Here is a 17,700-nt window from a genome sequence, read left to right as displayed (position 1 = left end):
CTTCTCATTTATGACGTACAACCCTCGAGACTAACGTAGACCTCGTGATTGGCCGGCGAATTTGCCAATCACACCAAGGCTCTTGTGATTGGCCAAGATCGCTCGAGCAGTGTCAAATGTCTTAAAAAATGAAATAGAAAATAGCATAAAAACCTAAATTGAAAAAACAACAGCTTTTTGATATATAATCACTAATTGACCTTGTTTACTGAAATGTCCTAGTGCATTAAATCATGTAGGACACCTAAACATTACATTTAGATTTTATTGTATGTGTCATTTGTTCAGCCAAGGGTAATGTAGTGACAAACATCCTCCACGCCTGAGCTATCATTGTCCAGGTACTCCAGGATCACGTTACCCCCATTGTGCAGGGGGTCTTCTGGGCTGGTCAGCAGCGAGTGCAGGCTGTCGTCCTGTCGCAAAGCCTTACCTGTGGCGGGATGGCAGAGACGCAGCTTCTAACAGGTGGCAAAGGAGGACAAAAAGAAGGCCAGTGATTTACATGTTACATGTTTATATCACAGGTCTGTTTTGTATCGTTTATGACAAGAACACGTGCATTTTTGTGGAAGGAAAAGTCCTAATCCCTCTCAGATGATCATATGGCAAATAAAAAATAATATGCACAAAATAAAGTGTCTGCTGGTGATTTGCATGCATGCACGGGGTCATCGTCATGCTTGAAAGTTGAAACGTTGCTGTTCATCTTTCCACATCCTGATGTTTGTTTTTGTTGTGGTTTTTTGCATCATTAGCCAACCTTACCTTAGCTGTGAGGACATTGTTGTTGTTCTTGAGGGAAGCCAGCGAGGCTGCATAATCCACCACCTTCCCAACGCTCCATTTGGAGCAGAAGAACATGGGCTGACTGCTGACTTCCGTCTCTTTAGGCAGATACACTTGAAAATAGATCCTTTCTGCCTGCAAACAAAGAGGTGGCAGAACATGAGTCGTAGGTCAGAACTATTAAAGTAGGGGTGTCCAAACCTTTCCAGCGAGGGCCACATACTGACAAATGAAAGGATGCATATGTTGTATGTTGTATATGTTGATATGTTGTAAACATATGCTAAGTTACAGTCGTCCCTCGCAATATCATGGCTCGATTAACGCTCCCTCGCAGTTTAAAAATACATGATCACTGTTTCGTGGTTAAATACGGCCTCTTATTAGTAAAAAACATACTCACATATAAGTAAATTGTACTTGTTCTTGGCCTAAATTAAGCATTTTCAAGCATAGAACTGGCAAAATGAACTAAAATACAAACACAAGGCAAAAGAAGCATTTTAATTGTGAATCTAGTGCTGTATTAGAATACATTGGCCACTAGGTGTCAGTGTTCAGTGAGACATGCAGACTCCTCACTAAGGTTCCCTATAGGGAACACATTTACTGTGACACTGCTCAAGCAGTTTTATTTACGTCTTACAAGGCTTATTCTGTCTACTATGTTGGGTAATACAAGTGTAAAGCCATTTAAAGCCGCAAGGAAGTACGCTGTGCAGAAAAAAAACAAGGAACGTGGGAGTCTATGTTATCTTATTTATGTCCAATGTGTCTTATTTTGCGTGATTATATCTACTTAGCAAATGTAAAGGTGACTGTAGGAGTGTTGAGGGCTCTGATGATGTTAAAAACCGCATTGAAACAGGTAAACAGGTTTTCTATGCCATAACTACAAAAATATTCCATTTATTATCACCGCCGGGTCTGGAACCAATTAACTGTGATAAAGGAGGGATGACTGTATATATATTTTGAGAAAAAACTGCATCTGATCTTTGCGATATAAGTGAAAAAGCCTATTAGTAGTATATACACTTCACCCTTTGCTCTTTTTCCCCTCCCCATTTGTGCTGTTTTTCTTCTAAATTTTCAAAATATTTCAAATTTCTTCTTAAATAATCTTTGTCTAGTTTCTTTCCTTAAAATTACAACTTTATTCCCAAAATATTTTGACTTTATTCTAAGACTTATACGTCTTTTAACGCAGGAGGCAAAAAGGAGGCAGGGATCATGAGGAGAAAAATCATACATGACAGGAAGGAGGAAGTGAGAGCGCGTGCGTGCAGAAGGTTATGCATTGTAGGGAAATTTTTACGCATGCACAGAAACACAAATAGTTGAGTTCCAAATGTGAAAATTGTAAATAGTTCATGGTGTTATATTTTTTTTTACTAAATTGTTATTTTGATGTAAAACAACCCCTTTTTGTGTGTTATGTTGGGGTATAGTTTAGATATTTGAGCTGTCATAAAAGCAAAAAATTGGTGTCAAAGTGAAAGTTAAGCTTGAAATGTATCTTTTCACAAAAAGTTGGTTTTCTCCCTTTTTTTTTTGTCGAGAACTGATATTTTCCTGACACTTACCTATGTTCTACTGCTGATTACTAAAGAACGGAAAAAGGCAGTCACAGCCTTTTTTTCTGATGAAAGATGAGTCTAATCTTTCTTTTGCTAGATTTTCGTGTTTATATAGACATAGAACACTATATTCTGTGTGCCTTGAAAGATCAGTCAACATGGTGGGTTGTCAGCTTCTCCAAACAATATGCGTTCAAAAGAGTACCATATTTTCACGACCATAACGCGCACTTAAAAGTCTTACATTTTCTCCAAAATGGATGGACTTATGTGTCCAGGAAAACGAGCTTCAAGACGACAAAGCTGGATTTCCGCAGAAACAAGGCGAGGTGGACCGAGTTGGAAAACCAACTCGGGCAATGGATTAATGATCAAAGAACAGCCGGGAGAAGCGTCTCTACAGTCACTATCAAAAAAATAACGTGAGTACATTGTTAAATACTTCAATAAAGTACAACCGAACTCTGTTTTGCTCACGCTGCGTTTTTAAAAACATTCGCTCCCATATTTTCACTTTATTCTCATAACTTTTTCCGCAACCTAATTTTCCAAATATTACAACTTTGTTCATTTCTAACATTATGACTTTAAAAATAACATTTTTTATTTAATATTTCACCTGTGTTACTAAAATTACATTATTTTTCCTCATAATATTAAGAGTTTATTCACATGAACTTATGACTTTTTGTCATTAGAATACTTTTGTCCTCTTAATATTTTGACTTTATTCTTGTTAAATTCCAGCAGGTTTTTTCCATTTCCGTTCTTTTTTTACATTTTCCAACTAGTTCAACTCTCATAATTATGACTTAGTCCCATAATATTTTGACATTAATAACAGAACTTTTTCCGCAACCTAATTTTCCAGAGATTACAACTTTGTTTACCACTTAAACATTTGTTATTTCTTTAATATTTCAACTTCACACTACTAAAATTATGTAATTTTTCGTCGTAATGCAGTCATGGGAAAAAAGATTAGACCATCCTTGTTTCTTCAGATTATTGATCCATTTTAAAGCCTGGTACAACTAAAGGTACATTTGTTTGGAGAAATATGATGATGATAACAAATATAGCTTATAAGAGTGGAATTTAAGAGCTCATATCTCGCAACTTCCATGGTTTTCTTGATAATATAATATATAATGAATAGCTATAGCAAAAAATTCACTCTTATGAGCTATTTTTGTTGTCATTGTTATATTTGTCCAAACAAATGTACCTTTACTTGTATCAGGCATTAAAATGAACAAGAAACTGAAGAAACAAGGGTGGTCTAGTCATTTTTTCCATGACTGTATTGGGATATTATTCTCATAAAGTGACGACTTTTTTTTCTCTCTTAACATTTTGACTTTATTCTTGTTAAATTCAATTTTTGCTGTTTGTTTTTAGTTTTCTTGTTAAATATATTTTTATAACAGCCCCAGACCGCACTTTGGACACCCCTGTATTAAAGCGTGATGGTAAAATAAGTATTAAATACCTGCGGTAAGCCCTTGTCTCCGACAGCGTGCAGTTTCAGTTTCATTAATGCTACCTTTGCTGCCGTGGCACTGTTCTTTGCTCCTTTGCGACCTCTGCTCTTGGATCCATTCTTCGACTCTGAGTTGTAAAAAGAGCGTGTGTAAAATACGAAACAACTTGCACAACCATCTGTTAAACACGGCCATCCAGCTTATTCATCATGCTTATTCAACTGACCCACAATTCTTTGCACCAGCTCTTTGGTGGCCGCCATTCGTGGCTTCTGGATCTCCAACTTGTCACACTTGTGATCATCTTGATGGCGGTGGCTGCAAGTCACACATGACTTCTTTCACCAATGAGAAGTACGGTGTAGGAGTGGACAAATGCAATGCAAACCTACGCCAAACAGAAGTGTTTTTCACACTGTGGGCAGATGACAGGCAGCATTTCTTTGACTTTGCACTCTTCCAAAGAGCAGGGATGACTTGTGTTGACGCCGCAAGTGGAAGCTTCTCTTTTCTCACCCTCCTGAAACATCAACATGATGATTTTCATCTTCAACAATCTTACACAAATATACTGTGAAGCCGTGTACCTCTGAACATGAGTGGGCTTCTCTGCTTCTGTGTTCAAGGCTGTCAAAAGAGGCATTGGCTATTACAATATTCTCATCGTCAGCAAGAAGGGATGAATAGGAACTGATCGGGTTTGTTTTTTACCAGTAAACTCCACTGCAGGAATCACAAACAAATGGTAGAAAGTCTAAAGGAATGGCGACAACACTCATTAGAAGCAATCAGATGGAAAGTGTTGTCATATCCAACACGTTTTTAACATAATAACGTTTCAGACAGCAAATTAAGCACACAGTTTTAGCTGAGCGCTAGCTATTGTGGCAGAGTTGTGCTAACAGTGCTACAAAGTCTGGAAAAAACGAAGATGAGGTAAACCTTTTTGGCGACAAGACTCAAGCTGACAGTGCTGTCCAACGTCTAATTCCGCCATTAGTGCGACCTGGCTTCTTCTTATTCTTCTTTTTGTTTATGGCGAGTCGCAGCCAACGTTTACCGCCACCTAATGTACCGGGGTGTGTATACTCAGGGTGAGTACTAGGTTACATACTTACAAAGGGGAGAAAAAAAACAATAAACTGTCCTACACTTTATGTATTAACACTTTATGTATTTAGCTATCCAATTAAAGCCTGGCTACATTGCTCAACTGGGTTCTTCTTCTTCTGTTGTTTATTGGCGGCTGGCAAATCGCTTTTGGTGTGCATTACCGCCACCTAACGCAACTGTTGCTTCCCGGATGTAAACACCAGCTTGGACCCCGGAAGTGAATTAATTTTTTTTTTTGTAGTACCAAAAATGATTATTTTTGTTGTTGGTTAGATGGTGACTATTTATCAACAAAGCGCTGTGTATTTATATGTATATATAAATATATATTCACAAACGATAAGTTACAATGATTAAGAATCTGTTCAAGTAGAGGGGGCGGACCTTCAATGCGATGACGTAACGCAGGTAAATGGAGAAAGGTGCGGTGATAGGTGTGGTGAAAGGTGAATTATCTACTTGTTTCCAACCGATCCAGTCAAGCTGGAAAATCTGCTCGTCACACACCCTGGAAACACTGAGCAGCTCATCGTCTGCAGAAACCGAGCGAGTGTGTGTGCCATCCCGGCCCCGGAAAGCTCCCCAAAATGAGCAAAATCTCTAAATTTTTCAAGGGGAGCTCGAGCTCCAGTTCCTCGAGCGCGTCCAAGTCCAAACACCGATCCAAAGGAGGACCCTCGCCCCAGGAGGCCATCCACAAACTGCGAGAGACGGAGGACATGTTGACTAAAAAACAGGACTACCTGGAGAAGAGGATCGAGCAGGAAGTCATGATAGCAAAGAAACATGGCACACGAAATAAGAGGGGTATGTTCAATCTTGTATATTCTGCCTTTTTAGCCTAATAAAGTCATGAGAGGAACTTTAAAGACACATCATCTTGTACAAGTGTGGACTGGGAGACATTTTTCATGAACTTCCTGTCAGTTGAACAGACTCTTTGGCAGCAATAATAACTGAAAGAATAGTTTTTATTTTTCCACACTGCTGGTCGTCCACCAAAAGTCTCACACGTCCTGTCCATGTGTCTTCTCAGCTGCCCTGCAGGCCTTGAAGAGGAAGAAGCGTCTGGAGCAGCAGCTCACTCAGATCGATGGCACCCTATCCACCATCGAGTTTCAGAGGGAAGCGCTGGAGAACTCCCACACCAACACGGAGGTGGTGAGGAACATGGGCTACGCCTCCCAGGCCATGAAGAAGGTCCACGAAAGCATGTGAGAATCTAGTCTACCTTCACTCACACACAAGGAGTCAACGTGAAGTAAATCAAGTCAGGTGTACCTAATGAAGCGTCTGCTGAGTGTATGGCATGTGGCACTAATCACCTGCTCATAATCCACAAATCAGTGTTTGGTAAAATGCTGCCAGACCTTTTTGATAGATTTAGTTGTAGTAAATTCATGTCTTCTGTGGTTTCTTTTGTCAGGGACCTGAACAAGATCGATGATCTGATGGAGGACATCAACGAACAGCAGGACGTGGCCCGCGAGATCAACGAAGCCATCTCCAGACCGTACGGCGAAACGTACGACGAGGATGAGCTGCTGGCCGAGCTAGAAGAGCTGGAACAGGAGGAGATGGAGGACAACATGAAGAGCATGGGCGGCCTGCCCTCGGTGCCCAGCGCCAGGCTGCCATCAGGACGGACGTCCCACCGTGCAAGTATGAACTACTACGCTAGAAAAGAATACTTTAAATGTCCATCGGCTAACGCTCCTTTCTTTTGACAGCGGCCAGGAGACGTGTTGAAGACGAGGACGACATGCGTATGCTGGCTTCATGGGCGACATAAACAACATTTGGAACATTTGTATTTCTGGGGGGAAATGAAGAGCATTGTGATGTTTTTAAGCTTCTAGCACTGTTAGGACACTTTACCGTTTATTTATCAATTAATTTGTGTTCCATCTTATCAAGTCATCTCTTTTCTTTCCTGTTGACATCTTTTTTTCTTCCATTTGCGTTCAGGCAACTGAAGGATTTCCAACACTGACCAGATAAAAACTACACTACATGTAATACAGCTGTAGATAAAGTCAGACTTTGTTTGAATATTGTAAATAAATGTCCAAACTATAATAAAATGTCTGCTTCCTACCACTGATATGTTTATTTTCTGTTATGAAATGACGTACTGCTGATTTCTATTTCCTACAAAGAAACAAATGAACATTAGCGTTGCATGTCACTTCGACCTTTATTTTGGTAGTCCTTGCCGGAAGTGGGCGCGTCTAGCAACGTCACCAAGCAGGAAGCTGTTCTTCCGCGCTTTAGCCGACGTAATTGTCAAAACCTTGGAAGTTTCAGTGTTGCAACATTATGGAAGCAAGCAATCACGAGCAAACTTGTGGTGAGTTGGCATCTTTCTTCATTCTGTTCGACATGAAATGATGTATTTTTATTATTTTATATTATTAGCCCTCAGGCGAAACGCAACATTTACAACGTTAAAGTTGATAGTGACATCTTTTCAGCCTCCTAAGTTCACGTCCACGATTGTAGCAACTTTTAGACTTATTTCCACTTTCTCTTCCCGAATTTGACTTAATTATGAAAGTTAAGGCACTTTCTGCTCATGTCGCTAATACCTTATAACTTAATACAATACAAATCACTACAATAATATTAAAACTATGAGTAGTATTGTGTAGGTAAAGGTGATAAATCCTACGTTTTGTTTATAGACCAAGCTTTTTCACAGTGGTAGTATTTCAATGAACTAAAAAATTGACATTCATGTATTTATGTTTCAGTTACTTTGTCTGGAGATAGTAACAGCGGCCAAAAGGTGGTCTCGAAGGTCCTGGCTGAGCTGCGTCTGGTGGTTCTGGGATGGAGGTGGCCTGGCAAGAGCCTGACTGCCAACACCATCCTGGGAAGGGAGGAGTTCCGCTTGGAGCGCGCGGCTGAGTTCTGCGTCACCAGGCAGACGGAGGTGCAAGGTCGGCAGGTGACGGTGGTGGACACGCCGGGCTGGTACTCTTCCCAGGACACACCACTGTCCTACAAGAAGGAGATCGCCAGAGGAGCCACCTTGTGTCCCCCCGGCCCGCACGCCTTCCTGTTGGTCATCCCAGTGGGCATGTTCACCGAGGTTGACCGCGCCCGCATCGAGGAGCACGTGGGCCTGTTTGGTGAGCGCGTGTGGAGGCACACCGTGGTGGTGTTCACCTGGGCTGAGGTGCTGCGGAACATTTCCATCGAGCGGTACATCCGCCGCGAGGGTTCTGAGCTGCAGTGGGTTCTGGAGAAGTGCAAGCGCAGGTACTTTGTCATCGACAACTGCGTCTTTGAGGAACAAGCTCAGGTAGGACGCTTGATGGAGAGGGTAGAGAAGATGGTCGCGGACGAAGGAGGCCACTACCACCCAGAAGAGGCCGCGGACCAGCAGAAGACCCCCCTGGATGAGAACCAGAACCCTGCCAGAGATGTGCATGAGTTGGACGCAAAGCCCAAACACACCTCTGGCGCGACTCTATCCAAAGAGGCAGCGCCGCTGTCCACCGAGTGACACTCCCGAGAGGTTAGCTTCACTAGGTTAGCACTGGTGTCACTTTGGCTTGATGATCACAATATTAGAGACACCTTGATAGTTTAGAACAAGACTCAACACGGGCCAACTTCTTGTTGTAATTCACCAACTTGCCCACTGGGAAGAGCCACTCCAACGTGTTGTTGGGCTACGTTGTGGTGGTCTACACCAAAGAATGTCTGTCATGAGACGATTAAGTGTCCTGATAACCAAAACAAAGTAGCACAAGTCATCAGTCAGTGCCTTTGGTCTCTGTAAGAATCTTCCCTCTTTTAGGAAAGAATGTGAAAGGGCTGCACTGTTATGTTAATGAAGAATGAATGTTCTTCTACTCTGACACATCTATTTATTTCTATTGTACACTGTATTATTGATGCTTTGAATGGATGTGAAAGCCCAATCTGTTACATCAGGGCCTGAAATAACTAGCAAAGTAACAAAGACAAAAGGGAAACGGCGCCTCCGCTGGTTGCTGGTGAGTGCTGCATTCCATTTTGGCCTAATTGCAATGACTCAGCAGTTAACTACTGTAATTGTTTTTTTTTACCAGTGACTGCAGATGGTGTAAATCCGTGACCAAATAGTAAATGTACTAATAAAGGCACTTATAACCGACTTGGACTGTTTGTGTTATTATATCTGTATGCTCAGACACACACGGTTTCTTTGTGGAGGCAGTTGACTTCATTGTTTTAAGGACAGAGGAAACCCTAGCATTTTGGAATGCAGCCCAACTCGTCTTTGCGGTTTGTTTTTTTGTCATCTTACGTAACCTTAAGCACTAAAGGGGACGTCATCTTTGTACTATCAACGCCAATGTATGTACATGGCGACTTTTACTCGTAATAATTTTATCAAGACGTTCATTGTCGTCTACGTACACTTGTCACCGGAAGCTAGTGAGCACCAATTCACCAGGTTATAGTCCATTATCCTTCACGAAAAAGACACCTAATGAGAACTAAAACAACAGAACTGATTGACACAGACTACTTTTCTTACCGCATCTCGTAATGGTGCTTACATATCAGGCAGTTTTGAAACTTCTGTCTGACAAGCTAAAGAAAGACGGGGTCGTGAGGACGCCCCTCTGAGACCGGTCAACTTCAGCGACAACTACTGGACAAAAGTGATCCTTCACTCATCTGATGAGTATCCTTTAATAATACTTTGTTCAGGCGTGACAATTACCCAACGATGTCGACAAAACATTTTAAATTTAAATTTAGCTCCCTTGAAAAACGGGAAAAAACACGGAAATGTTCCAACGCAATTTAGAGAAAAAAGTATCTAAAACAAACTTCCAACGCGTGTCCAGAAAGATACACCCACACGCCTCAACTCTGGCACTGATTGGCTAACCATGAATTGTACTCTACCTTTAGCCAATCATCACCCCGCCCTCCTCACCAAACAAGAACAATTAGGAAAAAAAACACCTTTTATTTTCTGCGTGTCCAGGAAGTGAACAGCTCCTGTTGCTCTGGGAACGACCTCTGTCAGATAAAGCAGTGATGCTCTGAGGTGTTCATCGCTAGCGGGGTTGCCATGGCAACTGTAGGTGCGCTTTCAGCGGGGCAGGGGTTGGACATTAGCAGTTTTGAAGGTGGGGTTAAAGTAACACGCGCCACTGCTCCGTTATGTGATCGTGGAAAAGGAGGTGCCCTTCGGTCTCAAATCCGCACACACGACACCTGACCACAGCAAAGTCAGAGTTTTAACGAGCCATGGCATCAGTGACATCATCCGTCATTAACTAGCCCTGAGATCAACAGTTGTTAACGAGCCATGACTTCAATGACATCATCAGTCGTAACTAGCCATGACGTCAGTCGTTAACGAGCGATTACATCATTAGTTAACTAGCTATGACGTCAATGACATCATTAGTCATAAACTAGCCATGACATCAGTTGTTAACAAGCCACGACATCAATAACATCATCAGTCGTTAACGAACCATGACGTCAATCATTACCTAGCCATGATATCAACAGTCCTAAACTAGCCATGACGTCAGTCGTTAACGAGCCATGACATCAATGACATCATGAGTCGTTAACTTGCCGAGATAATCAGTTAATGAACAATTACATCGTTAACAAGTTATGACATCATCAGCCGTTAATTAATGAGCATGACTCAATGACATCATAGTCGTTAACTAGCCATGACATCACCAGTCACTAAACTACCGGTATCCATGACGTCCGTCGTTAACGAGCCATGACATCATCATCCTTGACGTCAATCTTGAACGTTTCCCACACCTCTAGTGGTTAAAGTGTTCAATAAACGAAATAAAAGCACACCAGGTGTTGCTATGCTAGTTAGCATAGCATGCTAATGGATTCTGAGGTTTACATTTGTAGCAATGTGCCAATGTTCTTCAATTAAGCACTAATTTGCATTGAGTAAGCTGTGCCAGACTTTGGTTTGAAATAAAACTAGAAAGGTGTTCCATTCTTATTTGTCATTAGCAGTTTGAAAAAGAAACAATAGAAAACAACACTTACAAAAATATTTTTTCAGTATAAATACAAGTGACATGAAAATGTAATGAATGTGTGAGGCAGTAATGAGCACATGAATGCTTCATTCAGAGAAAAGCAGCAGCTGTTTCCTGCCTAGTTACAATTCAAGCAAACTGTCTTTTTGTGTCTTTGTCCATGCACACACACACACTTACAAAATAAATTCATCTCACACACAGACACACGCACACGAAATAAATTCATCGCACACACATACACACACTAACAAAATAGATTCATCACACACACAAGCGCCTGTCTTGTCAAGTCGCATTAGTACCACCTGGAAAAAAGTGCAAACTCCTAAAGCAAAAATGCCAAAAGTAAGAATAAAGAAGATTATGTTTCAAAGGACAAAAACATTTTTTTTTTTACATTTGGACTTTGTGCTCCAACACGCTGCAGAAAGTTAGTCCAGCCTGCAGCGCTCTTTAAAAGCAGTAGGGGGCAGTAAACAGACGAAGAAGAACATCTCCATGGCAACGACAGCCCCCCTCAGTTCCTTGCCATAATAAGTTCCTTCTCCAGGGTTTCTGGCTGTTGCGTTTGTCCAGGTCCAGATCCATGTCCCTTTCCATGTCCAGGACCAGGTTCAGGTTCATGAGTAATTCCTCCAGCAGGATGAGGAGGGCTGGAGTGGAAGAAGAATAAAATGGGGGGGGGGCGGGGTGGAGCAGTGGAAGTGCGATCCCTCAGCACTGCTCACAGACGATGAAGCCCTCCTTCTCCTGACCCGCAGGCTCCACCTCCGCATACGCCGGACGGCCCGAACCCCGACGGAACTTCATGGCTGGCCACCTGCTGGGCCGTCTCTGAGGACGCACAATAGATGTCACCAGATGTGTGATGGTGCACGACTGGTGTTAAAATTCCGCTCACCTCCATGAGGAAGAGGCTGGCGGCCGACGTGGGATGATGGTAGATGTAGACCAGCACGCCCACCACCAGGATCAGCATCACTAGGAGGACCCCCAGAATCAAACCTGTGTGCAGAGGATGCATGCCCGTCTTCCTGTCTGCCACGCTGTCCACTGGCATCACTGCACACGCACACAAAAGGATTGGGATGATGACACACAGATTATTATTATTATTATAAGTATTATATATAAGTTTAAGGCAAAAGAGGAGTCCAAACAATGTATAATACTAAAGTTAATACATAATAAAACAGTGTAGTTTTATCACTGCTGCTGTTTGGGCTTAATGACACATGCTGTTCTTTTGTTGGTCAGCAGGGGGCACAAGCAGTCCTTTCTTGCGTTTGTTGCGTTTGAAAATGAAACGTCATCAACATTTGACAGGCACCCTTTGATCTGGTGCTAATTAGGACACATTAGAATGGTTGTCTTTTTAGTATTCATTAATATCATTGTTTGTTATTCATGACTTGCAGTCCCAAAGCACTTTTAAGCATCAATTCAAGTCAAGGTCAATGCTGTTCTTGATCCTTAGTGCCGCCTGCAAGCTGATGAGCTGGTTATAGTGAGTATTATGGTATGGTTTGTTTCAGGCCGTAAACATTTGCATTATAAAAATGAGGGAAAATAAGTGTCATTCTAATCTTCCATCGTTTCCAAAGACACACACAAAAACACATCACTCGGTAAGAGAGTACTGTAGTTTTACTGCTGTGTAGTTCATTGATAAACATAGAAATGCAGTGGCGGGTGGTGCATTTTGTACCTGGGCCTTCATTGGGGACTTAAGCAACCCAATTGACTGTTACCAATCAATTACACAAACCATTAATAATATACAAAGACAATATAACGATGAATGGCATCACGCAACAAACCCAGTTAAGCCTTTATCTTCAAATACATCGTCTCTAAACACATGAGGAGCAGTTCAGAATCAATATTTAATAACATTTGACACAAGTGAGTGTCAAATCTTTAATTTATTTTTACATTTTATTCTTTTTTTTTTTTATTAAATAAAATGCATCACACTCCCTACTCACGCGTAAGCATTGGTCTGCAAGACTTCCAGTGGATGTGGCAAACAAACCCTAACCCGGGCTGACTTCCAGTATATGTAAACTATACAGCATACCTAAACTCACTTATTTGTTCATATAACGCACACAGGACAACAAACACTCTGTCTGTTTTCTTTGTGTCTGCACGGTTTTTGTCATGATGCGTTCAAGCGTTCCGTGTCACTGCATGCATGCTAGCGGGCCCTGTGAGGGCACTCTGACATCTGAATGGTTAAAGAAACAGCCCCATTACTAATAGTGGAAGCGACATGGGCCAACACTCCTGATTCTGAAGGCAATGGTCCGGTTACACTGACATGGCAACACATAGAAGCCGAAACCTGATTGGACAAAAAAATCTAACAATACTAGAAGCAATCCCATGAGGCAGACTGATGGAATAAATTCAGACAATTTTGTGGAACAAATACTAGAATTTAAGATGTTAATGTAGGTTAGTGCTTCTGATAGTGTTCAGGCCAGCAGGGAAGGCTTTTCTAGACGTTTTCATTGAAACATGCTACACCAGACACATAAACACATACCTTGGTTTTCTCGAAGGTGCAGTGCAATCTTGGTATCGTCTGTGAGGGCACAAACAAATCAAACAATCAATATTTCTCTCTCAAGTTGTTTTTTCCAAACTAATTGCTCCACCGAGACTTCTTTTCAACTGCAAACGTCCACACGTGATTAAAAATGTATTCTTTTCACGTGCATAATTCACAGCGTGCACGTGTGAAGTATGGAAATGTAGCGTGACCCACTTCACGTAAACTTTATGCAAATGAGCCACGCCAGACAAATTACTTCAAAGGATTTCTGCGCATTTCCAGACGTGTTGAAATGAATCATTAAATGAGATGTGCTTAGCGAGCGCCATTAGCCATCATGAATATGGATTAGTCAACTCAATCGACTCGTTCTTTCCAAAAACAATCAATGTTGAGACCGTCCCCTGTCATTATGCATCCAACTACAACATGCAACAACTTCCTCTGCAAACAATTCAATTCTAAACACTTTCTTGGCACCTTTAGTTATTATTTATTGTATTTTATTTTATTTATTCAAAGCTAATCTGACTTTTGGGAAAAAAGTTTGGAGGACATCTTGTCCACTGTCCTGTCACCAGTAAAAAACGTTTCTTCTTCTGCAGGATGCAGACGTTCAAGCCTCCCGCTGGGATCATCCGCTTTGCTACTTGACGCTGCAAATATCAAAGCTCGACCCCCCGCCCTTTAATGCTAAACCCTCTCAGAGGGAGGCTTGACTCTTTGAAGGAGAGAAAGGCAAGATAAAAGCAAGGGGGAGATCTTTTTACAGGAATGAATTAAGATTGTTAGCAGAATGATTTGCTGGCATCAATAGCAACTTTGTGTAGCATCCTACCAGAGAAGACCAAACTACCTTCAGTGGGGGCACTGGTAGGAGGCTTTAAGCTGGAAGGCGGGGCATCTTTGCTCCTGGGTGTGGTTTTGGCAGCAATGGAGGTGGTTTTGGGGTAGAGGTATGTGGTGTCAATAATGTCACACATCTTGTCCTTCGTCTGGTAAAACAAAGCCCATGAGCGGCCATGCACAGCAGAATAGTGTGCTGAACTCTAGTACTGTATTTGCACATCTTCACCCGTTACCTCATCTGGACAGCTGTGGTCCACCCAGTCCTGCCGATGGCGGTCAAATCCACTGGAACATCTAAATGGATAGGATAGGATAGGCTGTCAATCAACAATGACGACTGTGATGAAGCACAACTAGCTCGACCAGCAATGTTAGCACAAGCTGAAGAACTCATTCATCCTGTGCAGGGCTCCACGGGTGAGCTGGAGTCTATCCCAGCTGGCAGGGTACACCGTAGCCTGGCTCATTAAATGCTGGTTGTTAAAAGTCAATGTTTCTTAGGTGTCAGTGATCAAATATGATTTTATTTGGCCTGAGGTTGGCAGTGGAGGAGCAGTGGAGGCTGAACCACAGAAGCACGCTGAGCTCTAAATGCTAATAAATATGTAGCATAGAGACTATTCAAAACGCATTAACATAAAAATAAATCAGAACCTTATTGGACTCTGAAGTGTTCCTCAGCTGCTGTCTTTTCTGCCCAACAAAACAAAGCAGTCAGCCTCCTTCCCAGCCGCCAGGAAACACTTAACGCCTATTCACTGGCACTTGTAAAATGTATAATATGAAGAAAATGTGCCGCCTCATAAAAAGGTCAAAGGAGCGTGTCTTTGATGGTGCATGTGTGTTAGACACCTCCTGCAGGGTGAACACTTTCATGACCTCTCTCTCTCTCTCTATGAATGCTGCATTGAGACAGCGAGGTCTGACATCAAAGCCTTCCAGTCAATGGAAAGAAAAAACATGGATGACCGGGCACAAAGCTATTCCTGGTGTTGTGTCTCAATTGGCGCAATTGGTGCAAAAGTGGTGCAGACAGCTTCGTTTAAATGAGAAGTTTGCGCGTGCTACGGGCTGTCCCCATGGAGATTTAGGGAGAGCAGAGTGGCCGTAAACAAAAAATGAGGTTTGAAGCTATGCAGTTGGTGGTGGATGGCAAATAAACACACTGGTGAACTCCAGCAGAGACATTGCATCATCAAAACAATGCTATAATAGTGTATTTTTGAAATTATTTCAGTTTGTCGCACTTCAATGTTTCAGATCATCAAACAAATTTAAATATTAGTCAATAACAACACAACTGAACACAATGCAGTTTTTAAATGACACTTTTTATTATTAAGGGAGGAAAAAAAAATCCAAATCTACATGGCCCTGTGAGAAAAAGTGATTGCCCCGCCTGTTAACACATAACTGAGATTAATTGAGATCTATCAGTCTGGAAAAGGTTATAAAGCCATTTCTAAAACTTTGGGACTCCAGCGATCCACAGAGAGAGCCATTATCCACAAATGGCAAAAACATGGTACAGTGGTGAACCTTGCCAGAAGTGTCTGGCCAACCATTACCCCAAGAGTGCAGCGACGACTCATCCAAGAGGTCACAAAAGACCCCACAACAACATCGAAAGAACTGCAGGCCTCACTTGACTCAGTTAAGGTCAATGTTCCACCATAAGGAGGACACTGGGCAAAAACAGCCTGCATGGTAGAGTTACAGAACAAAAACACACTGCTGACCAAAAAGAACATTAAGTTTTTGCCAGAAAACATCTTGATGTTCCCCAAGACCTTTGGCAAAATACTCTGTAGTCTGACGAAACAAAAGTTAAACTGTGGAACCTGTGTGTCCCATTACATCTATTGTAAAAGTAACACCACACCAACAACATCCTACCAACAGTAAAATGTGGTGGTGGTAGTGTGATGGTCTGGGGCTGTTTTGCTGCTTTAGGACCTGGAAGACTTGCTGTGATAAATGAACCATGAATTCTGTCTACCAAAAAATCCTGAAGGAGAATGTCCGGCCATCTGTTGGTGACCTCAAGCTGAAACCAACTTGGGTTCTGCAGCACGACAATGATCCAAAACACACCAGCAAGTCCACCTCTGAATGGCTGAAGAAAAACAAAATGAAGACTTTGGAGTGGCCTAGTCAAAGTCCTGACCTGAATCCTATTGAGATGCTGTGGCATGACCTTAAAAAGGCGCTTCATGCTGGAAAACCCTCCAATGTGGCTGAATTACAACAATTCTGCAAAGATGAGTGGGCCAAAATTCCTCCACAGCGCTGTAAGAGACTCATTGCAAGTTATCACAAACGCTTAATTGCAGTTGTTGCTGCTAAGGGTGGCCCAACCAGTTATTAGGTTTAGGGGGCAATCACTCTTTCACACAGGGCCATGTAGGCCATGATTTTTTCTCCCTTAGTGATAAAAAGTTTTTAAAAACTGCAGTTTGTGTTCAGTAGCGTTGTCATTGACTATTATTTAAATTTGTTTGATGATCTGCATTGCATGGTTCTTTTTTTGTGAGAGGCTCAAAATCAGCCCTTCCAGTAGCTCAGAAATTGCATTGCTGGATAGACAATATGTCTCTACTGTTTTATTCCTAACACTAAAAATATGTTGACAAGGGCACAGAAGATTCTCTTGCTTTGTTGTCTGGTACTGTACATGCCACCTTCTCACACCTGCACCTGCTTTCCAAACGTGCTAAAAAAAAAAGTGAAAAAACACCAACCGCAAACAGGTTTCAGTGTTGCTAAATCACATATGTTGACAATAATGCTGTCCAGTGGCTCCAATTCACTATTAAAAAGGAGCGAATGAGAATAAAAAAGAAATAATGAATAAATAAAAAAAAAAGAATCGGAAATTGGAAAAAAGAAGAAAAAAATCAAAGAAAGAAGAAGAAGAAATAAGAAAGAAGGAAGAAACAACTAAGAAAGAAAGAAGGTAACTTTGAACATGTTTCAAGTCATGTGATGATCTGAGCTTGAAGACACCAACCTGTTGAGTCGATGGCACCAGCTACAGTTGAAGTTAATCTGCGAGGAGATGCACGCTCCGCATGTGCTGAACTGAAGGCACGCTGGACAGGGAAGACATTATGTCAAAGTGTCCACACACAGTCAGCTGCCTTTAATTTTGTCTCTCACTGGGCAGAGGTGTCATTTCCACGGCAGTGGCGTTGGTGATCTTGAGCTTGGTCAGCTCCACGCGGTGGTACTCGTAGATGGTTCGCCGCCTCACGTCTAGGAGGAAAAGGAGGCAGGAAGTG

At 42.0% G+C, this 17,700-nt stretch overlaps 4 protein-coding genes across 4 annotated transcripts in view; 2 read left to right on the top strand and 2 right to left on the bottom strand.

Annotated features, from left to right (window-relative positions):
* Positions 1 to 229: 229 nt before the first annotated feature.
* zfand1 (zinc finger, AN1-type domain 1) lies at positions 230 to 5,103 on the bottom strand. The gene is made up of 8 exons (XM_054765734.1): positions 4,796 to 5,103; positions 4,565 to 4,607; positions 4,441 to 4,480; positions 4,246 to 4,373; positions 4,080 to 4,171; positions 3,862 to 3,980; positions 769 to 924; positions 230 to 461 (listed from the first exon to the last, which is right to left on the bottom strand). Exons 1-8 carry the CDS (start codon positions 4,848 to 4,850, stop codon positions 285 to 287), a joined length of 810 nt encoding a protein of 269 aa, XP_054621709.1. The 5' UTR covers positions 4,851 to 5,103; the 3' UTR covers positions 230 to 284.
* A 271-nt stretch (positions 5,104 to 5,374) lies between these two features.
* chmp4c (charged multivesicular body protein 4C) lies at positions 5,375 to 7,063 on the top strand. The gene is made up of 4 exons (XM_054765748.1): positions 5,375 to 5,773; positions 6,003 to 6,180; positions 6,393 to 6,628; positions 6,697 to 7,063. The coding sequence occupies exons 1-4, from the start codon at positions 5,554 to 5,556 to the stop codon at positions 6,756 to 6,758; spliced, it is 696 nt and encodes a 231-aa protein (XP_054621723.1). The 5' UTR covers positions 5,375 to 5,553; the 3' UTR covers positions 6,759 to 7,063.
* A 136-nt stretch (positions 7,064 to 7,199) lies between these two features.
* On the top strand, positions 7,200 to 9,113 carry LOC129174242 (GTPase IMAP family member 9). Its single transcript, XM_054766014.1, has 2 exons — positions 7,200 to 7,316; positions 7,720 to 9,113. Exons 1-2 carry the CDS (start codon positions 7,286 to 7,288, stop codon positions 8,475 to 8,477), a joined length of 789 nt encoding a protein of 262 aa, XP_054621989.1. The 5' UTR covers positions 7,200 to 7,285; the 3' UTR covers positions 8,478 to 9,113.
* Positions 8,953 to 17,700, bottom strand: part of plxdc2b (plexin domain containing 2b) — a 49,437-nt gene continuing 40,689 nt past the window's right edge. Inside the window, exons 8-14 of the mRNA XM_054766013.1 lie at positions 17,579 to 17,674; positions 17,430 to 17,511; positions 14,653 to 14,713; positions 14,427 to 14,565; positions 13,562 to 13,600; positions 11,912 to 12,072; positions 8,953 to 11,844 (exon numbers count right to left, since the gene is read on the bottom strand). Of these exons, the coding sequence (XP_054621988.1) occupies positions 11,725 to 11,844; positions 11,912 to 12,072; positions 13,562 to 13,600; positions 14,427 to 14,565; positions 14,653 to 14,713; positions 17,430 to 17,511; positions 17,579 to 17,674 (698 nt within the window). The 3' untranslated portion in view covers positions 8,953 to 11,724. The remainder of the gene's footprint in view (positions 11,845 to 11,911; positions 12,073 to 13,561; positions 13,601 to 14,426; positions 14,566 to 14,652; positions 14,714 to 17,429; positions 17,512 to 17,578; positions 17,675 to 17,700) is intronic.

This window comes from Dunckerocampus dactyliophorus, chromosome 21 (genome assembly GCF_027744805.1).
Source record: "Dunckerocampus dactyliophorus isolate RoL2022-P2 chromosome 21, RoL_Ddac_1.1, whole genome shotgun sequence".
Taxonomy (NCBI): Eukaryota; Metazoa; Chordata; class Actinopteri; order Syngnathiformes; family Syngnathidae; genus Dunckerocampus; species Dunckerocampus dactyliophorus.
The sequence above is the reverse complement of the archived record's forward strand: the minus strand, read 5'-3'. Positions and strand labels throughout refer to the sequence as shown.